The sequence below is a fragment of the Pelmatolapia mariae genome, linkage group LG13 (assembly GCF_036321145.2).
Source record: "Pelmatolapia mariae isolate MD_Pm_ZW linkage group LG13, Pm_UMD_F_2, whole genome shotgun sequence".
In the NCBI taxonomy this organism is placed as follows: domain Eukaryota; kingdom Metazoa; phylum Chordata; class Actinopteri; order Cichliformes; family Cichlidae; genus Pelmatolapia; species Pelmatolapia mariae.
The window spans coordinates 7,090,613-7,109,841 of record NC_086238.1 but is presented as its reverse complement, the minus strand read 5'-3'; the positions used below and the strand labels follow the sequence as shown (position 1 = coordinate 7,109,841).

Genomic DNA, 19,229 nt, shown 5'->3' with positions numbered 1-19,229 from the left:
AGTAAGTGCTGTATATGTTATGGAAAGCTCATGTTATTGAACTCTGAGGAGTTTCTTGAGGACACTTGAGCAGCGTGAAATATTCACACTGAAATATTTAATTTAGTAAAATTCAAATGGTGCTAAACACTATAGATTTTTTTAAACCTTTAGTTAACCAGGAAAAAAACAACACTTGAGATGAAAAATCTCTTTTACGAGAGCGTCCCGGCCAAGAAGGACAGCAGTACGATCATAAGCTGCACAAATCAATAGCAGATACACGTCAGAATCCGTACACCAGTTAAATACAAGCAAAGAGTAAAAAAACAAACAAACACACAAAACAACCAAAATTTATAAACGTGATTATCAATAAAGAATGAATACCTTAGTAATATCTTGTCTAATGCCAGAAACAAAGGTATTCACGCTAAAGATTTGCAGCCTGAATTAACCGGTCGTTTAAAACGACCGTTAATTTATTAAGTGAGAGCAGTTCCTTAAGTCTTATTTGATTAAACTCTAGCTTTTATAATTAAACCATTAGACAGATAGATAATATCGCTGCATAGTGGTCACCCTTTTAACTCACAGCTGAACTATCTTCTACTTTTTTTTTTTAAATTCCCTTCTCCCCAATCGACCAGCAGGAAAAAGCCAATCTATTTTAGCTGATATCCTATCGGTCATATCACTCAGCAGCACAACAGCACTTCGAAGAAGCTGAAACGCAGATAAGGCTGAATCTGCTGCTGTTGCTGGTGTTGGAGGTGGTGTTTCCTGCTACTTGCGTGCACCTCCCCTTTCTCTTCCACCTCCTCCTCTGTGATACGCGCAGGACAGCTCAGTTGGATGGAGACTCCGGACTCCCGCGGTTCCTCGATGAAACCGAGCCGGCGTTTGTTATAAATGAAGACATCGTTCATACCTGGGATCAACTGGCTGTGCTGTTCTCCCCCCCCTGACGCTTAATACAAATACCCGTCAAGTCGCTTTGATTACCTTAAGTGGTGGTCTCAGTGGCTCTTAAGCGGCTGCACAAGACACTCTTGGAATAAAACCGACTCAACTCCAGCGTGAGTATCTTTATTCAGCGGGATAATCACAATAACAGGAAAAGTGACGGGGAAAGGATTTGGTCATATTGTTGGTATGATTTAAGAAGGTTCCCAAGCTGATTTATAGATTTTTAAAAAGTTTATTTTTCTTATACTAAAGCATAATTGCGTACTTTATCTAATTAATCATTTCAATATATATATACAAGTAAACGATAAAGTAATATGGTCAGATAAGTTGACAGCTTCTAATAGACACCTCCTCTGTGCAGTACCCCCCATAGTCTACTGCACTGAAGTGTAACCTTAAAAAAGATATATGCCATAAGAGCACTGCATATGCTTTCTTTAACCCCCCTCCCCCGAAATTGCTGGAATTTTGCCTTTGCAATGTTTAAAACTTACTAACCCCTTATCTCCATCACTGAACAGCTGCAGAACATCACAGTGTCATGTCTCTGGGGGTAAAAGACTTTTACCACCAGAGTTGACCACCGACTGAATCACAAACTGGGCTGTGTGATAAGGTTAACATAAACTGTGTACATGCTCTTAATGTCCTTGTCTTGTAATTATTATTCCGTTTATTGTTACAAAGCAAAACCAGAAGGTTCTACGTCAACATCGGACTATCTGAGAGTTTCCCTGGCAAATTCCTTTCATTATAAGTCTTTATCTCATGTATCCAGCAAAAAAAGATGCAAAGTTAATTGTGCAATGTGTTTCCAGCTTGTTGTTTTGTTTTTGTTTGGAGAGCTCATGTTGTTGAGATGTTTGTGCACTCCCTGTAGCTGTTTGACATTACGTTTTTTCTCTCAGTTACAGTCTATGCATGGGGCGCAGAGCAGAGGTCCTGACAGGCAGGTGACCTTTGGACAAACCTGCCTCTCTGGGCTCTCTGTGCAGCATCGGAATACCTAAAGTTGCATTTTACTGTGTTAATTGGAAGGACAAAGAGTTGAATCTGAAAGTGAGTGAAGGAGAATATAGATTTAGTGTTTTTTTGTAAAAGGCAGCACCTCTCCACACCTCATTACTCTGCACACACCCAAACTAAACCACATTATGGCTGCTGCACCTATCCCTGCACTCTGTATGGTCTGCTAGGAAGGAAGGTTTTAGGTTGCCCCCCTGAAGTCGTGGAACAAATTTCTAGAGCTGCTAGGATGTCAATGCCATGCTTCTTTTGGCCAGCATTAGAAGGCTTAGGTCATGCTAGAAGTATGAGAGGAGAGAGGAAAAGCGAGTGAGCTGTACCATATCAGATTGTTTAGACTGGACTCTAGGGGTCCACTTCAAATGGAAGAAAATGATTCTGTAACAGAACATTGGGAATGTGGGAGGACTGCGTGATACTAAAGTGTTTTGGCATCTTGGTATCTCAGAGCTTCTATTTCAAGAGTTGGCAGTTTTAACCTGTCATGACAACAAGCCTCAGTAATCCAAGATTGACTCTATTATTTCAAGCATGAAAGCTGGTTTTGAACGGATGCTTTCGTGTAGTCAAACCTTTATCTGCACCTGTCACTCTCTTGGCGTTGAATAATTTTCCTGATGGATGATGTTTTTCACTCTAAGTTTTTCTTTTCCATTTGTTGTTCTTTCTAGTTTGATTATCTGTTATGTGAACATCATACTTTATACAGATGTGCCAAACAGATTTACACTTGGGTGGAGTTGATTTTTTTCCTCTGTGTTTGAGTTGTTTTTTAAAAAGTTCTTTTTTTTATGACAATTGAAGCACAATTTTAAAGCGGGTAAAATTCATCAATTTAAGTTTTACGCCCTGAATGAATTCTAGTGCGTTTAAGGAACACAGTAGTCAGAGTATATAATTGTAGAAATAATGTTTGTTTTAAAGTAAATTGAGACACATTAACTAATATTTCCAACATTTCCTTCTTAGTTTTATGTTAAAGTTGCATGCTTTATGATTTACCCATTGAACAGCTTGAAAACAAAATGGAAATTTAATTATCCACATACTGGCTGTAGCCCTGAGTCAAGTCTGAGTCACTAGGCAAGACAAATATTTTCTGTAACATATGACAACATTATAATGTGATATTAGGCAGTGTTCCAAGTGAAGCAGACAAATAAGTGATTAGTCGTTCTAAATATATAATTATTATTATTGGCATTATAAACATGAATTAAAGTCAAAACAGACAGATTTACGGGTTAATGATGAGTTTGAACTTTAAAGATATTAAGTCAAGTGAGTATGTGGACAGCTGTTGGCTCAAAAGCTTTCATAGAAATCAGGTTAGGTCAGTCAAGCTGCTGCATGTCTTGTATCCACACCATTTGTGTGCAAATGGGATTTGCCTGGATGTTTTCATACCCAGTCAAAAACAGTTCAGTTGATAAAAGAACTTATCAAACATTGCTGACAAGTTCTTTCTTCAACTGTTTTCTTTATTAGTGTAGTGGGCAGCTGAAGGCGAAGTCACTCAAGAAGAGACATGCCAGGTTCAAGGAGAAGACAATAACCAAAGCCTGAACAGAGAAATGAACAGAATTTCTGTCTCTTCTCTCCACTGATAGAGCAGGCTGTGCAACAGCAGTAATATTCAATGGGAAGAACACTTCAACATAGATTTAACTGTCTGGTTATACTGTTGTTATTCTTACTTGTAAGTTATTGCACAAGTTTACTATGGAGAAACTACTGGAAAAAAGTGGGTGCGGCAGTAAGATGATCTGACGTATATATGATAAAAACCAAGGTTAGGCCTAATCAGTCAATCAAATGTCAGCAAATAAATGCATTTAGGCATGCAGATATGTCAAGTCAACCTGCTGAAGCTTGAAATCAAGCATCAGAATGGGAAAGAAAAGCAATTTAAGTGATTTTGAACGTTTTGTCACCGATGCCCACTCTTATCGTGTGTGGTGGGTCTTCCCATCTCTGGAGTTTCCATGTGCGCATATGGAAGGGTGGGGATGTCTAACCCAGAACAGAGGCATATGGCACAATATAAATTACAGCAGGTGGAAATAACAATCTTCTTTCGGCTGCAGTGATTCTGAGTGAATTACAGCAATCAACTCACGGTTAATGTTATGGAAGATTTAAAAGAAACAGCGCAGATTATCACTTTAAAACAGGAAATGCACATGAGAGTTTCCTGCATTAAGGTTCCCTGTTTTATTGGTCCAACTATGACCTTTGTCATAATTACTGCAACAACTTTGCCACTCGAGCAAACACAGTGGCACAAAAGTCACTGTTTTTTTTAAAATGAGAGAACAGTGTGCTCGATGATGGATCGAGCACAGTGGCAGAGTGTGAATACTCAGTGGGTCCCTAAACACACCACAATCTTGAGCCTTCTGCTTTTTAGTTCTCTTATAACCTCACTTGTTCTTTTTTGATCTATTGTACTTCCTGTAGGCTTTCTTCGCAAAGGCAAAGGGAGGATTTATAACCAGCATTTGACATGTGATCACTGCTGCTTCTTACAGCGTCACAGCTCACCCATGCTGACCCCAGGTCCTCAGATGTTTCCCTTCCATTTATTAAACAGTAGTGATGCAGATGTTCTCTGTTTTTTATTGATATGACATTGGTTTTAAAGTCTTACTGAAGCAAATCATATGTTGATACTATAAATTCATATGCATGTAGATGTACATAGCGGCATGTATCCACAAATTTAACTGACCCTCTTGAGATCTGGACTCCAGATGTCAAGAATGTCTATATAAGCATATTCTTGTTTTCTAGTTAAGGTTTCTTTTTGATTGTACTAGTGGGTGTGGCTTATGATTCAGATTCCTCTAGAGACAAAATGAAACTCAACCAGTGGTTTTGGTTGTTGTTGTTGTTGTTGTTGTTTTTTAGTGGGAAGTAAAAAGGAAAGGGAGGCTTAGTCCAGCTCTATGAAGTAGATTAAGCCTGTTTCCTGAGATATTTGTGCTCTCGGGGTGCTTTTTCCTGCTGATTTTATTTGTAATCTCACTGTGAGGGCCTCTGAAAGGAGAAAAAAAATAGATACATGAGTACCTCCCAGAAAATAAGTATTTGTTGTTTTCTTTCCTTTAAATTGCTTTAACTTTTTGATTTCTTTTTCACCCACATTGAGAAATTTTTATTATTACCTCCGTTTGGAATCCAATCTGTCTTTGTTTGACTTCCCCATCAACAGGGAGACTTTCTTATTTCCTTTTGTGGCATCAGGTTTTCCTTGTACCTCCCTTTTCCTAGCGCTGGCATTCTGCCAAATCCCACTCACAGAATGCCCTGGATCACATCAGGATGTGTTTACACAGTTATAAACATTAAGACATGATTAAAACATGTTTCAGGAGAAGCGATAATATACGTGTATACTGAGTACTTACTCTTAGAAGTCCCCTCTCTGAATAATTTTCTGGTTACAGTGCATTCACTCAAAGGTGTTTTCAGAAGTCACATTTCATAGACTCATCATGTGAAATGCTATACAGAGCTGTGCCACAGTTGCATAGCATAAAGCATTTTGTTCACTGGATGAACTCTGCGGAGATGCTTGTAATCACTGTGTCTAATTCCTATCGTTTTATCATGAACACTAGAGATAAAGAGCAAAACAGAAATTAAGAGTGTAAGGCATTGAGGCAGGTTCTAATGAGCGTGCCTTTGTGTAAGCATAAAAGCAGGAAGTGTGCATACTGCAAACGTGTATGTGTGCAGGGCTCATGCTCCCATGTATAAATTTAACATCTCAAGCAAGATTTTCAGTTAGCAGATCAAACAGATGCATGACGAACCACCCGATATCCAAAATATCATAAATGCAATCTCGCTTGAGTGCACCACCTTTGACACCGCCTATGACTTTTTTTTTTTCGATCCAAAGAACAGAGGGAACACAAGTAACATATGTGGAGTAGGCCTGTTGTTTGACAGTAGGAATTGTTCATATTTATCAGTGGAGTAGGTTGAATTCCAGATCTGACACACATCTGTTAAATCTGTGCCGCAGGGGCTGATTAAAAATAATGAGCTCTCGTTGTTTGTCCGTTTTACAGCCACAAGCTCTTGATAGGCTAAGCCACCACTGAACATATTGCCATTAAGAATCAGAGGACATTTTATTTTCACTGTAACACTTGTGAGTAGACTCCAGACAGACGGAAAAGGAAGAAACCACTTTTACTATTTGTTGACTACAGCCATGTTGACTACATGGACTGGGATGGTTTCCTCTAGCCCCACCATAAGGTGGATTTTTTTTTCATTTTAATTGAAATGGGTAACATCAGATTTAGTTTCACAAAACTGCGCTAACTTTGATTGTATAAGCAGAATTGAGGTGTGTGATTTACAAGAAAAATATTCTTATGTTTAACTGCAACACGTTTGACCTAATCTTTGGCATTAAAGGAAAAAAAGAAAAGAAAAGAAAAGAAATAAAAAACATTTAAATGCTTTTCATATGATCAGGCTCAAGAAATCCCAGAAGATTTTATGGAAGTTTCCACATTAGCTCAAGGAAAATATTGACCCGAGGATGGGGTCAGAGGAATAACAGGTGTTAAAAATGGAAGAAGTTTTCTCTGTGAGTATTTGGTTGTGTGTGCGTGTGTTTTAACGGTGGCACTTCCTTTCCTTAAATCATTTCAACATGAATCCTTGTGTTTGGCATTGGCCAATAGGAACTCACTAAAAACATTACCATTAATCTTTCAGGGTCAAGGAATGTGCACTGTAGGAAAACTCACATGTATGTGTTGCAATATGTTGATTTGGTCCAAAATGTGCGATGGACTGAACATCTGCATCTCATGTAAGATGATCCTGGATCAGCCCTCTTTTCTACCAGTTAGCATGGCCAGTGTATTCTAAAGAGCCACTCTTGATGGTCGACTCCTTCCTGAGCAAAGAACCCTAGGATGTCCGAGCAGAAATGTGGGATCAAGTTCCTCTTCCCACAGCTGATATGTTGTAACATGTATTTCATGTTCTGCTTTTAATGGTAAAATTTTTTAAATACAGGTGCATCCTGGCAGTCTCATGTATGCACTCTAGCTTAAAACAGAGGTCATATAGTTTACAACTGCATGCAAATTCTATTCGGATTCATGAATCCAGATAGATTTATTGGCCAGAGGGTTCCATCGATAGATGTTTCAGGTTTTAAAATATTTCGTTTATATGAGAAACAGGTTTTATGAAGTCAACCTGTTGGACATAATTTTAGCTGTATAGCTCACGTGGTTGAGGATTCTACTCTTAATCTCCGGGTTCAGGGTCTTTTCCCCATGTCGGAAAATCTTAAATCTTAAACAGTTCTGAACATTTAATCCTAGTCACAGAACAAAAGAAAAATCAAATGAAGATCACCACTGAATAAGGTTTTTAGTCTAAGACAAGGTTTAATCCACACCTGGGAAACTAAGCCTTAGTATTTAAGAGATGTTAAAAACGCGTTGCTTTAAGCCACGTTCACACTACACAGTATAGGCACAAAAAAGCCAGACCGAAAACGAGTGTTCGTCATTAAAATTTATAGTTTTATCCCCAGTCATGAATTATGAAATACTTAGACTAGCGTGACAGAAACTTCTTCCCTTCTCTCACAAAATTGAAAAGCAGACTGAAAGCAGCATAAAACAAAGGTAGCATCTGAATTGTCATCACTATCTGATCTGTCTCTGACTTTTGCTAAATTGTCTTTCAGTTTAAAAGTTCAAAACAATAGTTGTGTGTTTGATAAAAACTCTTTCTGGTTTATTTGGATATCTGCTGTATGTTGTCCAAAGGAGAATGGGCAGTATATGACTGCATGAGCCATAAGCTTAGCTACTCCTACTTAAACTTCCTCTTGTGTTTACTTTGTGACTTTTGCCTGAGTGAGTGAGCTAAGGTGCTACTGTGCCAGAGTCATGGGTTGAATCTTTGTTGATGAAAGGCCCTTATGGTTTCCAATTTAAGGTGTAGATTCAAACCATTTGTCTTTAGATTTCATTTAAGTTGTCTGATGGAACTTCCCTTGTGTTTGCAAGCCAGAGTCTTTTTAATAACCCTCTAGTAATTAAAATGATGAGACTCTTAATTCTAGAGGCTAGAAGTTCAACCCTGTCAGTGAGTGGTGAAGAGATTTCATCCAATTTTCTGTTCATCAACATCAGAGAGTTGCTTAAAGCCACATAGGCACAAAAGGACCTGAAAAATGTAGACCCACAGAAAGAAAAGAAAATCTGTTGCAGTAATCATTCTGACTTTGATATTCTTGCACAGCCATCTTAACATTTTGTACGCTTACGACAGCAAAGGCTTCTAACTCAATGATAAATGCAGGTTTTTATTTTGGTTTATCAGGATTTTTATGGTAGGGTTTCACCTCAGTCAATCCCACGTGGTGTTTATTGCTTCCCGTCGTTGATTGATTTTGAGACCAAAGAATCTAAAACCCGTCTTTCCTGCACGTTCTCATGCTGTTTTTCTCATCTCTGCTGCTTCAGTCCTCCACTCTGTGCTTTACCCTTGACTTTCACTGTCCTCTTTATGCTCTGTCACATTTCCAAATCCCTCTCTTCTCCCACACTTTGAAATTTGCCCAACCAGACATAAATCTTTAATGGTGATAAATAGATAAATAGATACAGAGAACAGAAAAGATCACAATTACCTGGGTTTGTAGAAATAAAACATGAAGAAACAGAAAAAGGGGAATGGAATAATTTATTAATATGATTATGGATCATTAAAAAGAATGAAAAAGCTTGTATATATGTGAATATATGGCGTATAGGAAATAAAAATTAGTATCACACACAGCCATGTTTACTTAGAACATGAACTGTTAATTTTGATGGATATTATACCTTCACAACTCTAGTGGGATCAAAAATAAGTTCAGTCTCTGCAGCTACCCACGCAGGCTTGCAAATATCGACATGCATTCCTGATAAGTCTGCAAGGGCTCAGATTGGTCCCATTATGAAATCTGGAAGTCTGTGGGAATTGTTTAGGATTTTTGAAGCTCCATGTGCACATATTTATCGAATGTGCTGCAGACCTTGCGTGAGTACTACACAATTTATATCAGTGTTGCAGAGTGACAAGTGAAAGGCTATAAACATTAAACAGATGTGCATCTATTGTGGTAACACTGAATCACAGTATGATTTTCAGAAAATTCCTTGATGTTAAGCTACAGAAAGAGTAAATTCCTGGTTTTACATAATGTAACTTGATATGATCACTCGTTAGACTCTCTGGTTTTGAAAGGAGTGCAGCCATGTTTATAATCCAGGCTTCAATTAAAAATTGTTTGAGGTAATCCCAAAGGCATGAGTATAAAATCATCCTAGTGAAATGAGTAAATTGACTCTCATTTGGGGTATGCCGGTACGCACACAGTCCACTTTGTTAGAATTGCTCAACTGCTTGTTACGCATTCTTATCAGCTAATCAGATGTCAACAACTCAGTGTATTTAGGCATGTAGACATGTGTGGATGACCTCCTGAAGCCCACACTGGGTGCCACTTAGAAAACTGAGGCTATAATTCACCCAGACTCACCAAAACTGGACAATAAAAGTCTTGAAAAATGTTTCTTGGTCTGATGAGTCTTGATTTCCTCTGTGACATTTGGATGGTAGTCAAAATTTGGTCAACATATTAAGTGTTCAGGCTTCTGGTGGTGGTGGTGTTTTAATTGTGGGGAGCATATTTTCTTGGCACACTATGGGGACTATAGTACCAACTGCACATTTTTTAAACACCACAGCCTACCCTGAGTATTGTTCATGACGATGTACATCGCTTTATGACCACAATGTACCCATCTCATCTATGCCATGTCGCTCGCCTCAAAACAGAGCAGATTTTTTCTGTCTGTATTCAGACAGCAGTACCTTGTGAATGCCTTATAACCCTCGTCTTCTCTTCTTTCCAAAACTGCTTGAATTTTTTCTCTAGCACAAACTGTAATGGAGTTATAGTCATTTAGTGCTTTTAAAATTGGCCCGCCAGCAGGCCCACGGGAAATAAATGGTTAATCTGACTTCAGTAACAAATGAAGTAGGTTACAGGAGAAACCTGCCCTCAAGATAATATGACAGACTTCCAGTAACTTGTTAGTGCGCAATAAGTAAACGGTCATGAGCAGGTGGGACTTTCTCTTTCACTTGAAGTCATCTAATTACTGGAACTGCTTGTTTGGTTGAAGCACTGAAGCACTGACGCATAATCATGTTTCACTATAACGGATTTTGTGAACGGGCTGAGTCCAGTATCGCTAGCGTGGTTGCATTTTAACAGACCCTTTTCCATAGTAAGGAAAAAATAAGTTGTATCCATTAGAACTGGTCCAGGATTTCATTCCCTGCTCCAGTGGGATTGTTAAGTCAACAACAAAAGAAAAATAACTGTAACTGGCTGAGGACATGTCAGAGTAAAAAGTCTTTTAATAATGTTTTACACTTTAGTGCTGGGATTTTTTTTCAGCACGACATTCTTGAAATAATAATGCTTACTTTCTTATTATTCATGTGGTGGGAAAAGAAAACAGTGCGTGCACTGTTTGACCACCTGTATCAATACCTAATGTGGTTTTCCCTGTAAAAATAAGTTAATCTTGAAAATAACATTCATAGGTTAAAAAAATAAAGCTCCGAGTGGGCTTTTAGCTCGAAGAAAGTAATCGTGTGTTTTTAGTTTTAAATTACAGAGCCTCCATTATTCTGACCTTGAAAATTTTCTAGAAGAGCTTGCCTTTGCATGTGCTTTATACCCCAAATCATCAAGCCGGAGATCTCCATATAGCAGACCACACACATGCAGCAGCTAACCTCAAACATTTTAGAGGTGACTCCTATTATAGAATGGAGAATAGGATGAATTTCACATACTGGTGTGTGAGAGTGGCAATAATGACCCGTAGTGCTAAAAATTTTCACGTAACTTAGTTTGGGTGACACTCCAGAACTTCAAAGGAAAGTACACTGCTGCACTTTGATCGAAAAGACATGTGTTGTGTTTTAACAACTGTTTCTGCTTTACAGGAGGCCACATTGAAGACTCAGACACATGTAGGAAAAATGAAGACAAGCGATGACCTGCAGCTTAATTTCACTAAATTCTTATGGGTGAAACTAAGCTTTTTTTAGAGAGTAATTTCCTTGCTTCTATTTCTACATGCCTGCTGTGATTCTCGGTCAGTATGTCACTATCAGACTGCAAAAATGGGAGCAACACTCCAAGGCTCCACAACCACCTTCGCAGCTTGCACATTGCTGAAAACTATGCAAAACGGCCCGTTCGGACGTTTTTGGACTTCAGGGACACAAATGTGGCTAAAAATCTGGACATCAAACATGTTCCTATGCTGTTTCTCAAGAATCTACAGCGCATCTCGAAAATCAAAGTGGTTAGCTTCCTCCTGGGCTTGACGTTGACATTTTTCATTATGGTTTCTTACGTCCTAATGTGGGATAAGAAAGGACCTTTGTTCACTCCATCACCATATCAGCTCAGACCTGCAGCCATTCTGACCGGCACAACAGCAACGAGAGCTTCTTCTAAAAAAAACCCAGTAAACGTGAAAGTGCTTGCAAAGCTCATCAAACAGGAATACACACCCAGGAAAGTGCCTGATGAGAAGGATGTCATTGCAACAGACTCTCATGTAAGTTTGCTGCAGATTTTTACAACAAGAGCTGTCACTGTAAATGCTCCAGACTATTGTCACAAACAGAGACAACGTAGAAGTGATAACTGAATGTATTTGTTAAGTGTTTTTTTATTTGTTGGCAAAAGTGAATTATAGATGTCAGTTAAGTTACAAGCACCTTACAGCCAACCCTGCAGTAAATACCTATTTGGTGAAGCTCATAATGACAGGTGTTTGCTAAGAATGGTTTCACAAAGCATTGCTAAGGGCCTATGGACAACTTTTACTATGTGCTTTTGCAGATGTCCTGCGTTTAGCGTGTCATCATACATTTCCACATTACAGTGCGTAATTTTGCACTATTTATGCAGCGAGCATCATCAGTTGTGGCTGTTGAGATGTACAGTTATTACTACCATTACAAGTGAGTCATTAGGAGCAACAGTTAGTGGGAAGTTTGTGTCAAACATTTAGAAACACAACTGAATTTTTCCACGCGGTCATAAATTCTTTACTGGCTATCAACAACTTGTAAACACTGGTGTGCAAAATATATGACATAACTAACAGATGCAGATGCCGAACTATACAGAGGACAGGATTTTGCAAAAACAGCATCATACAAAAATGACAGATGAGTATGTGTTTTGGGTTATCTGATTGTTTTCTCTTCCTCTCCAGCTTTTTTCAGTGATTCCTCGCCGTTTCTTGCCTGGTATCAAGAGCCCTTGCTGGTACGAGGAGTTCTCCAGTAAACCTGGCAATGACCTGTACAGGAAGAACCTCTTCACACTGCGCTCAAAGTCCTTCAAGACTGTGTGTGACCGCCTGAGGGCCAATTTCCACAAGCATTTATACCACAAAGATGGGAAGGACTTTCGTCTGCGGTGCCTGCCATACTTCTACATTATTGGTCAACCAAAGTGTGGCACGACTGACTTGTTTCACAGAATGCTACTTCATCCAGAAGTCAAATTCAACATAATGAAAGAGCCGCACTGGTGGACCAGGAAACGGTTTGGTAAGTCATCAGGAGATGGATGTCATTTTGGACTTGTTTTTGTAATTCTCATAAGTTTAGGTAATAGTTTAATTGATCATTATGACACATACTTTGATGTAGATAAAGCACGAGCAGATGGTACTAAATCAACTGGTTTAAAGTGACTAAGAAGTGAAGCCTTAGTGAGAGTTTATGTGAAAAACTGACCTGAACTCACTCAGTCAGATCAGAAAATAAAATGTCCACAAAGTGTCAGATTATTCCCATGGGAGGGTAGATGCCATTTATCCCGTCTGCTGCACACGCTACCCAGGCAGAAACATTTCTTCACCCAAAACTAGAATATTTCCTCTGGCAATAACTAGTCTGACACATACAACCTCACATTCTGTGCTGCATTTGAGAAAGGGCAACTGTGGACAGTGTTCCGACATATAATCATAGCATTGTCCCGAGTTCGTGTGTGGACAAAGACTCTGAACTCATTCAGGGGCATTTACCAGAATTTTTCACTTCTTCTGTTCCTTATGTATAACCCCAAAATGAGTGTGCAGAGTTTTCATAGTGGTTGTGCAGATCCTTGTGTGCGTCATCTTAAGATTCCAAACTTTAGCGAGCAAAACAAGTTTAGTTTGTGCAACAACTAAACATGAGTTCATCACTTACCTGGAACATGACAAACAAGATGACACATTCATCACTGACCTTCACTGGAAGCTCAGAAAAAAGATGTCAGGCTCGAAAAAGAGTTTACAAACCACAAAAAATGTTGCTGTAGCTAATGTTACATAAAAATAATAATATTCAGTAGTTTGTTTTAGTTACGTCATTTTCCCCAGTAGCACTAACAGCTATATTAATGGATGGAAGAAGTGATGTCTGCTTCGGTGAGGCAGCAAGTTCTTTCCCCTGAACAGAGAGCAGGGTGTACTGTTTACTGAATGTACAGCATGGAATGTTACACAACTCTTAACTGCAGAAAGTAACTTCCTGAAGCTATGAGGTCACTGCGAGGTTAGAAAGGCAACCAGTGGAGACCGCAGGAAGTCATGGTCACGGCACATGTTCCAGCAACCGCATCCACTGTCCACATTTTACACAACCGTCCGTGAATAAACAAACAAATAGTGACTTTACAAATATGAAGAGCAGCTTTAAGGAAAATGAAAAATGGGTGATGTGTTCGCAGTATGCAGTGATTTTGTTGTAAGTGTTTGGCTGCTTTTTCAATGAGACAAATGCAATTGAAGGGGAAAGTATCAATTGGATTTTTCCTTCTTCTATACAGTTAAATACATAATAAATAAAATGGAGCTTTTAAATGTTTTTAGGAAAATAATCTTGTAGTGTGTATTTGTATAAAGTCACCATTATTTGCTGATTGTATGTCATGTAAATGTAGCTAGTGTGCAAAATGGAGTCAAATTATTGCTTATTCATAAACAAAAGAAAAACAGTACTGTTTCAGAGTCCAGAGTTTGTTTGTCCTGCCAGGGTTAAAGTGTACACACTTCATTCTCTTAATTTGATTACAAAGCAGTCTAAAAAGGAATACATCATAAGTGATGTTTTGGTGTAAATGGGGTTGCAGGTTATATCCGTTTCAAAGATGGCTTCCAGGAAAGTTTTCGTGTGGAAGATTACCTGGATCTGTTTGACTTGGCAGCCCACAGCATCCAAGAAGGAATCACTGGAAATTCATCTGGACACCACCGTGCACTCCAGCTCATAACAGGTGAACACATGTGAAAGTGTTTGTGTGTGCAAGTGGTTATGATCTATTGTTAATGTCACTGTGCATCAAATGGAAGAATGTCTTGGCTTTTTACTTCTCATTTTCTATCTTCTGAGGGGCTTTCAGCAGCCAAACAACTGTATCCTGACCATAATTCAATTGAGTTTTTTTTCTCTCTCTTCTTTTTCCTTTAGCGTCAGGCCTTGATCATTTTCAGCAAGTGGCTCTCATCTCAGAAGCACTACAGTGCTCAAGAGAAGAGCTGGAAGGACACAATGTCGGCATTATTCATGATATATATTTTTGCGATGTAGAACAGATAGCTTAGTGTATTTATAAGTATACACAGAAAGCCAAATGACTTTGGGCTCTGTCACGAGAACATTTCTTGGAGGTCATTCTGTTGCACGTTGAGATTCAAAATGGAACTGGTTTCAAACCTGGTAGTGAGAGACAGCAGGACTACCAGCATCTGTTTTAGTCACACACATTTCCACATTTTTATATGTAAAAAGATGAAACTGTACCCTTGCAAAGCAGCTCGAGCATATGGATTTACTGTATCAGGCTGCTGTTCCCAGTTAAAAAGTGATTGCAAAATCTTTTTCACAGCTTTGCTTAATATGAATCTTCTCTATGCTATAGTTTACCCAAAGGACTGCACAACTGTATTAAATCAACTGTTGTTACCCAGAATGATACTGAGACCCTCACTGTCTTGTCAGGTGAAGCCAGTGCATCCACTATGTGGGACAACCAAGCCTGGAGCTATCTTCATGCAGACAAGGAGACAGAGCCCCCTTTCCTGGCCCAGGACTTTATCCATGCAGTCCAACCCGATGCCAAAATTATCATAATGCTCAGAGATCCAGTAGAGAGGTAGAAAGAATTTCTTACCCACATCCATCTGTGTAGACATAGACTTGAATTTCTGTAGATAAAAATTTTCTAACACTTCTGATTGCTTCTATGGGACTGCCCTATGTTTTTTCATTGTTGCAGAACATATTTGTTTTCAATCAAAATTTCCACTGCACAAATTGTGCAAAATGTGCTTTCCTGCTTCCAGTTGATTTATTGTTTCACTTTGTTGCCAGGCTCTATTCTGACTACTTGTATTTTAAGATGGCCAACAAGTCTGCAGAGGACTTTCATCAGAAGGTCATAGAGTCTGTGCAGTTGTTTCAGTCCTGTGTCTCTGAATGGTCACTACGTTCCTGCACCTACAACACCAGCCTCTTCAACGACATGCCAGTGAGCTAAAATGATTTTCTCATTTTTAAGAATATTAGGAGCCTTTTATAAGCATTTTCAATGATGAAACATTTGTACTTTGAGAATCCACCTGACATTGTAAATGGATGTTGCTGTGCTGAAGTGAAGCAAACAACTATCATGCAGCACTCTCTTGGGAATAAGCTGAGTTATGAGCTCTGGCAGTTGGTCACTTTTTATGATAACATGCAGATGACAACACTGTTATCTTGGAAGATTTAATACAGTAAAAGCCAGTTCATCCTGAAAACACTGTGAGCCAAAGAATGTGTCTCTGATCTAACAGCAAGTTCAGAAAAACAAACTTAATCCTTTATTTACATGACTCTTCTCTTATGAAAGAGAAGATGACTAGGGTTTGTGCTATTTGACCAGTATCACAGCTACAATAGGTGACGTTGTATAGTGGCGCCCTCTGGAGGACTCATAGTGTCTGTGCATTTAGATTAAATAATATACTGTCTTGCTTCATGTTATTATTTAGGTTCAAGAAAAAAATTATACTAAATAATCACTATAACTGAATCCATGCATGTGGGTCACATTAGTTTACTTGCTGTTAATATCTAATTTATCCAGAAAAGGTCTTGTTGGCTTTTTCCATATTGTCAGTAGTAGTAAGTAGTTCATCTGTGTTTGACAACAGTTGTTATGGTTTTGAGAAATATTGAGACTTTTGATGCACTTTGCCACATCTGTATAGAATCAAACACCTTTCCATGCAACATTTCTGTGAAAGAAGGAAACATTCTTAAGAGCTCTCTGAAACAGTAGTTAATGATTAACCCTCTCAGGCTCAAATTAAGTTTTAGTTACAGGAAAAATCTGATATTTGGGGAAAATTATCATAAAAAAAAACTCATAAAATATGTATGTGGGGTAATCAGGTTGTTAGTTTTTAACTGCTGCAAATCGGCAACACCTGCCTTGAGAGGGTTAATCATCTGTTTATTAATGTAAAATACACTATTTACACATTCTAAGAGATCTATATGTCAAAATTTGGTATAAACATAGAAATCATACTGTAAAGGTATCAAACGGTATGTAATAGACTAAAATGAGCACTTTAAAGTGGTCAAGAATTTAAGATCAGGGCTTGATATACTACTACTATGTCAATAATGTAGTATATTAGTAAATCCCATGACAAAGGACAAAACCAAAAATCAATTTTTACGCTGTGTGCATTTCTTCACTTAAGCATCATAATTTTAACTGATGATTTAAACAGTTAGAAATAAAATGCTTTTATCATACAAAAAGCTCAACTGTTTTTTAAATAATGTATTTGGTGTTTGTTTTTTTTTAGATATCTACAGGAAGACTCAAATTTTGACTTAAAACTTTCAATTAATTAGTTGATAATAAGAAAAAAAATAAAAGCAAGAGCAGCTGTGCCCCTTTAATTTCAATGACTTTAGATCAACAGGTCATATTCAGATTTTATTTTTGGCCTTTGTAACAGCAGCTGGCTCACCACAGCAGATTTGTCATGTTGATTTGTTGTTTTTTTTCTTTGTCCCACAGGTGAGATTAAATCTGGGGATGTACATTGTCTTCTTACTGGACTGGCTGAGTGTTTTCAGTAAGGAACAAATTCTTGTTCTTCGATTGGAGGACTATGCAGCAAACCTTAAAGAGACAATCCAAAAAGTTTTTGATTTTCTGAGTGTAGGTAAGTGTCCAAAAAGCTACAAAAACATCAGTCAGAGTGACTTTCTCTTTGTAAGTGAAATAAAATACATTTTCGCTGGTTGATTATGCATTGTTTTACTTTTCCTGTAGGTCCTCTGTCACAGCAGGTGGAGGCAGCACTGACCAAACAGCCTATGTCTAACACTCGGCGGGAGGAAGACCGGAGTCTTGGTCCTATGCTTCCGGCTACCAGGAACATCCTCAGGAATTTTCACCAGCCTTTCAACCGTAAACTGGCCAGTCTGCTGGACAACAAGGCCTTTCTCTGGAATAACTCCTGAAGGAGCACAAGCACTGATAAAATTTGGATAGATGTGAATGAACAATCAGAGCAAACAGCTAAAAACAGGAATGTTTGTTATAAGAAATGAATGTGTATGAGGTCTATATCAGATGTATGGGTCTTGTTCGAGATATTTATTTGCTTTTGGAATATTGTGAGCCTTTGAGATAAGATAATAATAAAAATAATTGAATTTGTTTTTTGATTTTGTAAATTGTGGCTTTGATGCACTGTTACAATAATAACCAATACATTAATCTACACTGAATTTAGCTTTCTCTTCTTTTAGGCCTTAAAATGCTTTTATTGAATATCATAGGCTCATGGTACTGCTATTTTATATAAAGAAACATTACCTGTCCTAGTATTGTGTTTTCTCTTTCAAATATTGTTTGCAAAGATTAATGGAAAATAATTTACCCCTGTAACAATACAATTTATGAATAATCCTCAAGTGAAATGGATGTTTATAATTATAAAGACTATTGTGTACTTTGACAGCACTGGTCTGTGCTGGTCAGAAGGTCCAGCAGGTCTGGAGAAAGTCAGGCTTGATATTTCATTACTTGAAAATGAATCTCTTAAACCTTAAGCCCTGATAAAAAAGGAAATTCAAATTAGAATTACAAATACAACACTTTGAATCAACTTCAGATACTTCTGCTTCATTTTTCATGAAATAAAAAGGGAAGAGGCCTCACCTGGCTATTAAACTGTTGCCAGTCATTTGTCCAATTACTTTTGAGCCTCTGAAAATGGGGGACAGTTTATAAAACTAAACAATCTTGATTATTTCATTTAAATCCATTGTGGTGGTATACAGAGGCAAAACTACAATAATTTGTCTTCGTCCAACAATTTATGGACCTAACTGTAGAACTAAACATTATCAGTATAAAATAGATGCCTGCTATGTGGGATAATGAATTAAAGTAACAAAACCGTGCTGGAAATAACTACACATCCTGTCATACCTACAAACATGACTCTTGGGTTTGAAAATTTTAGCCAGTGTAAATATAGACACATAGATTCAGAGTCAAACCAACTTTGGGGGAAATAAAAGGGCAAATGTGGATGGTAAGTAGTTAAACATATGATATGTGAGAGATGGAGTGACGTCTGAGTGACACAAATAATACATCATGCTGAAGTTAAGGCATTAATCACAAGAGGGCACTAAAACACACTATAGTTCAACACTTTAACACCATGCAACTAGACACTGAGACATCTCAAAGTATTATAGGTATTATACTACAATGTCACATCGATAACAATTTCATAATGTAATATGTTATTAATATTCTTATTATTAATATTAGGTGTGTGGGCACTTTTCAAGCAAGAAAACGTTGAAATTCCAAGACACTTATTCAAGTACAAAAAGATGTTCTCGTGAAATTAGGAATTTTTAAAAATCCAACACTTTAGTTTAGTAGAAGAGTCTCCTTTTCTGTGATCACCAGTGTTTTGGTTTGTGTCACTGAAAATTACACTTTGTCTTATATAATGACCTGCCTTCACATTCCTTGTCTTTAAGGACTAATTGGCTTTCAGCTCAAAATAAACTACTGCCTCATGATG

General features: G+C 38.0%; 1 protein-coding gene across 3 annotated transcripts; it reads left to right on the top strand.

The window, feature by feature from the left end:
- Nucleotides 1-847: 847 nt before the first annotated feature.
- On the top strand, nucleotides 848-18,325 carry LOC134640023 (carbohydrate sulfotransferase 15-like). Of its 3 annotated transcripts, XM_063491583.1 has the most exons (9): nucleotides 848-1,058; nucleotides 1,860-2,010; nucleotides 11,041-11,663; nucleotides 12,330-12,669; nucleotides 14,243-14,386; nucleotides 15,112-15,265; nucleotides 15,484-15,640; nucleotides 17,192-17,339; nucleotides 17,450-18,325. In XM_063491583.1, the coding sequence occupies exons 3-9, from the start codon at nucleotides 11,199-11,201 to the stop codon at nucleotides 17,638-17,640; spliced, it is 1,599 nt and encodes a 532-aa protein (XP_063347653.1). In that variant the 5' UTR covers nucleotides 848-1,058; nucleotides 1,860-2,010; nucleotides 11,041-11,198; the 3' UTR covers nucleotides 17,641-18,325. The 3 variants fall into 3 exon arrangements, with proteins under 3 accessions (XP_063347653.1, XP_063347652.1, XP_063347654.1); XM_063491582.1 differs by lacking the exon at nucleotides 1,860-2,010; XM_063491584.1 differs by lacking the exons at nucleotides 848-1,058; nucleotides 1,860-2,010 and adding an exon at nucleotides 6,570-6,586.
- Nucleotides 18,326-19,229: the final 904 nt, after the last annotated feature.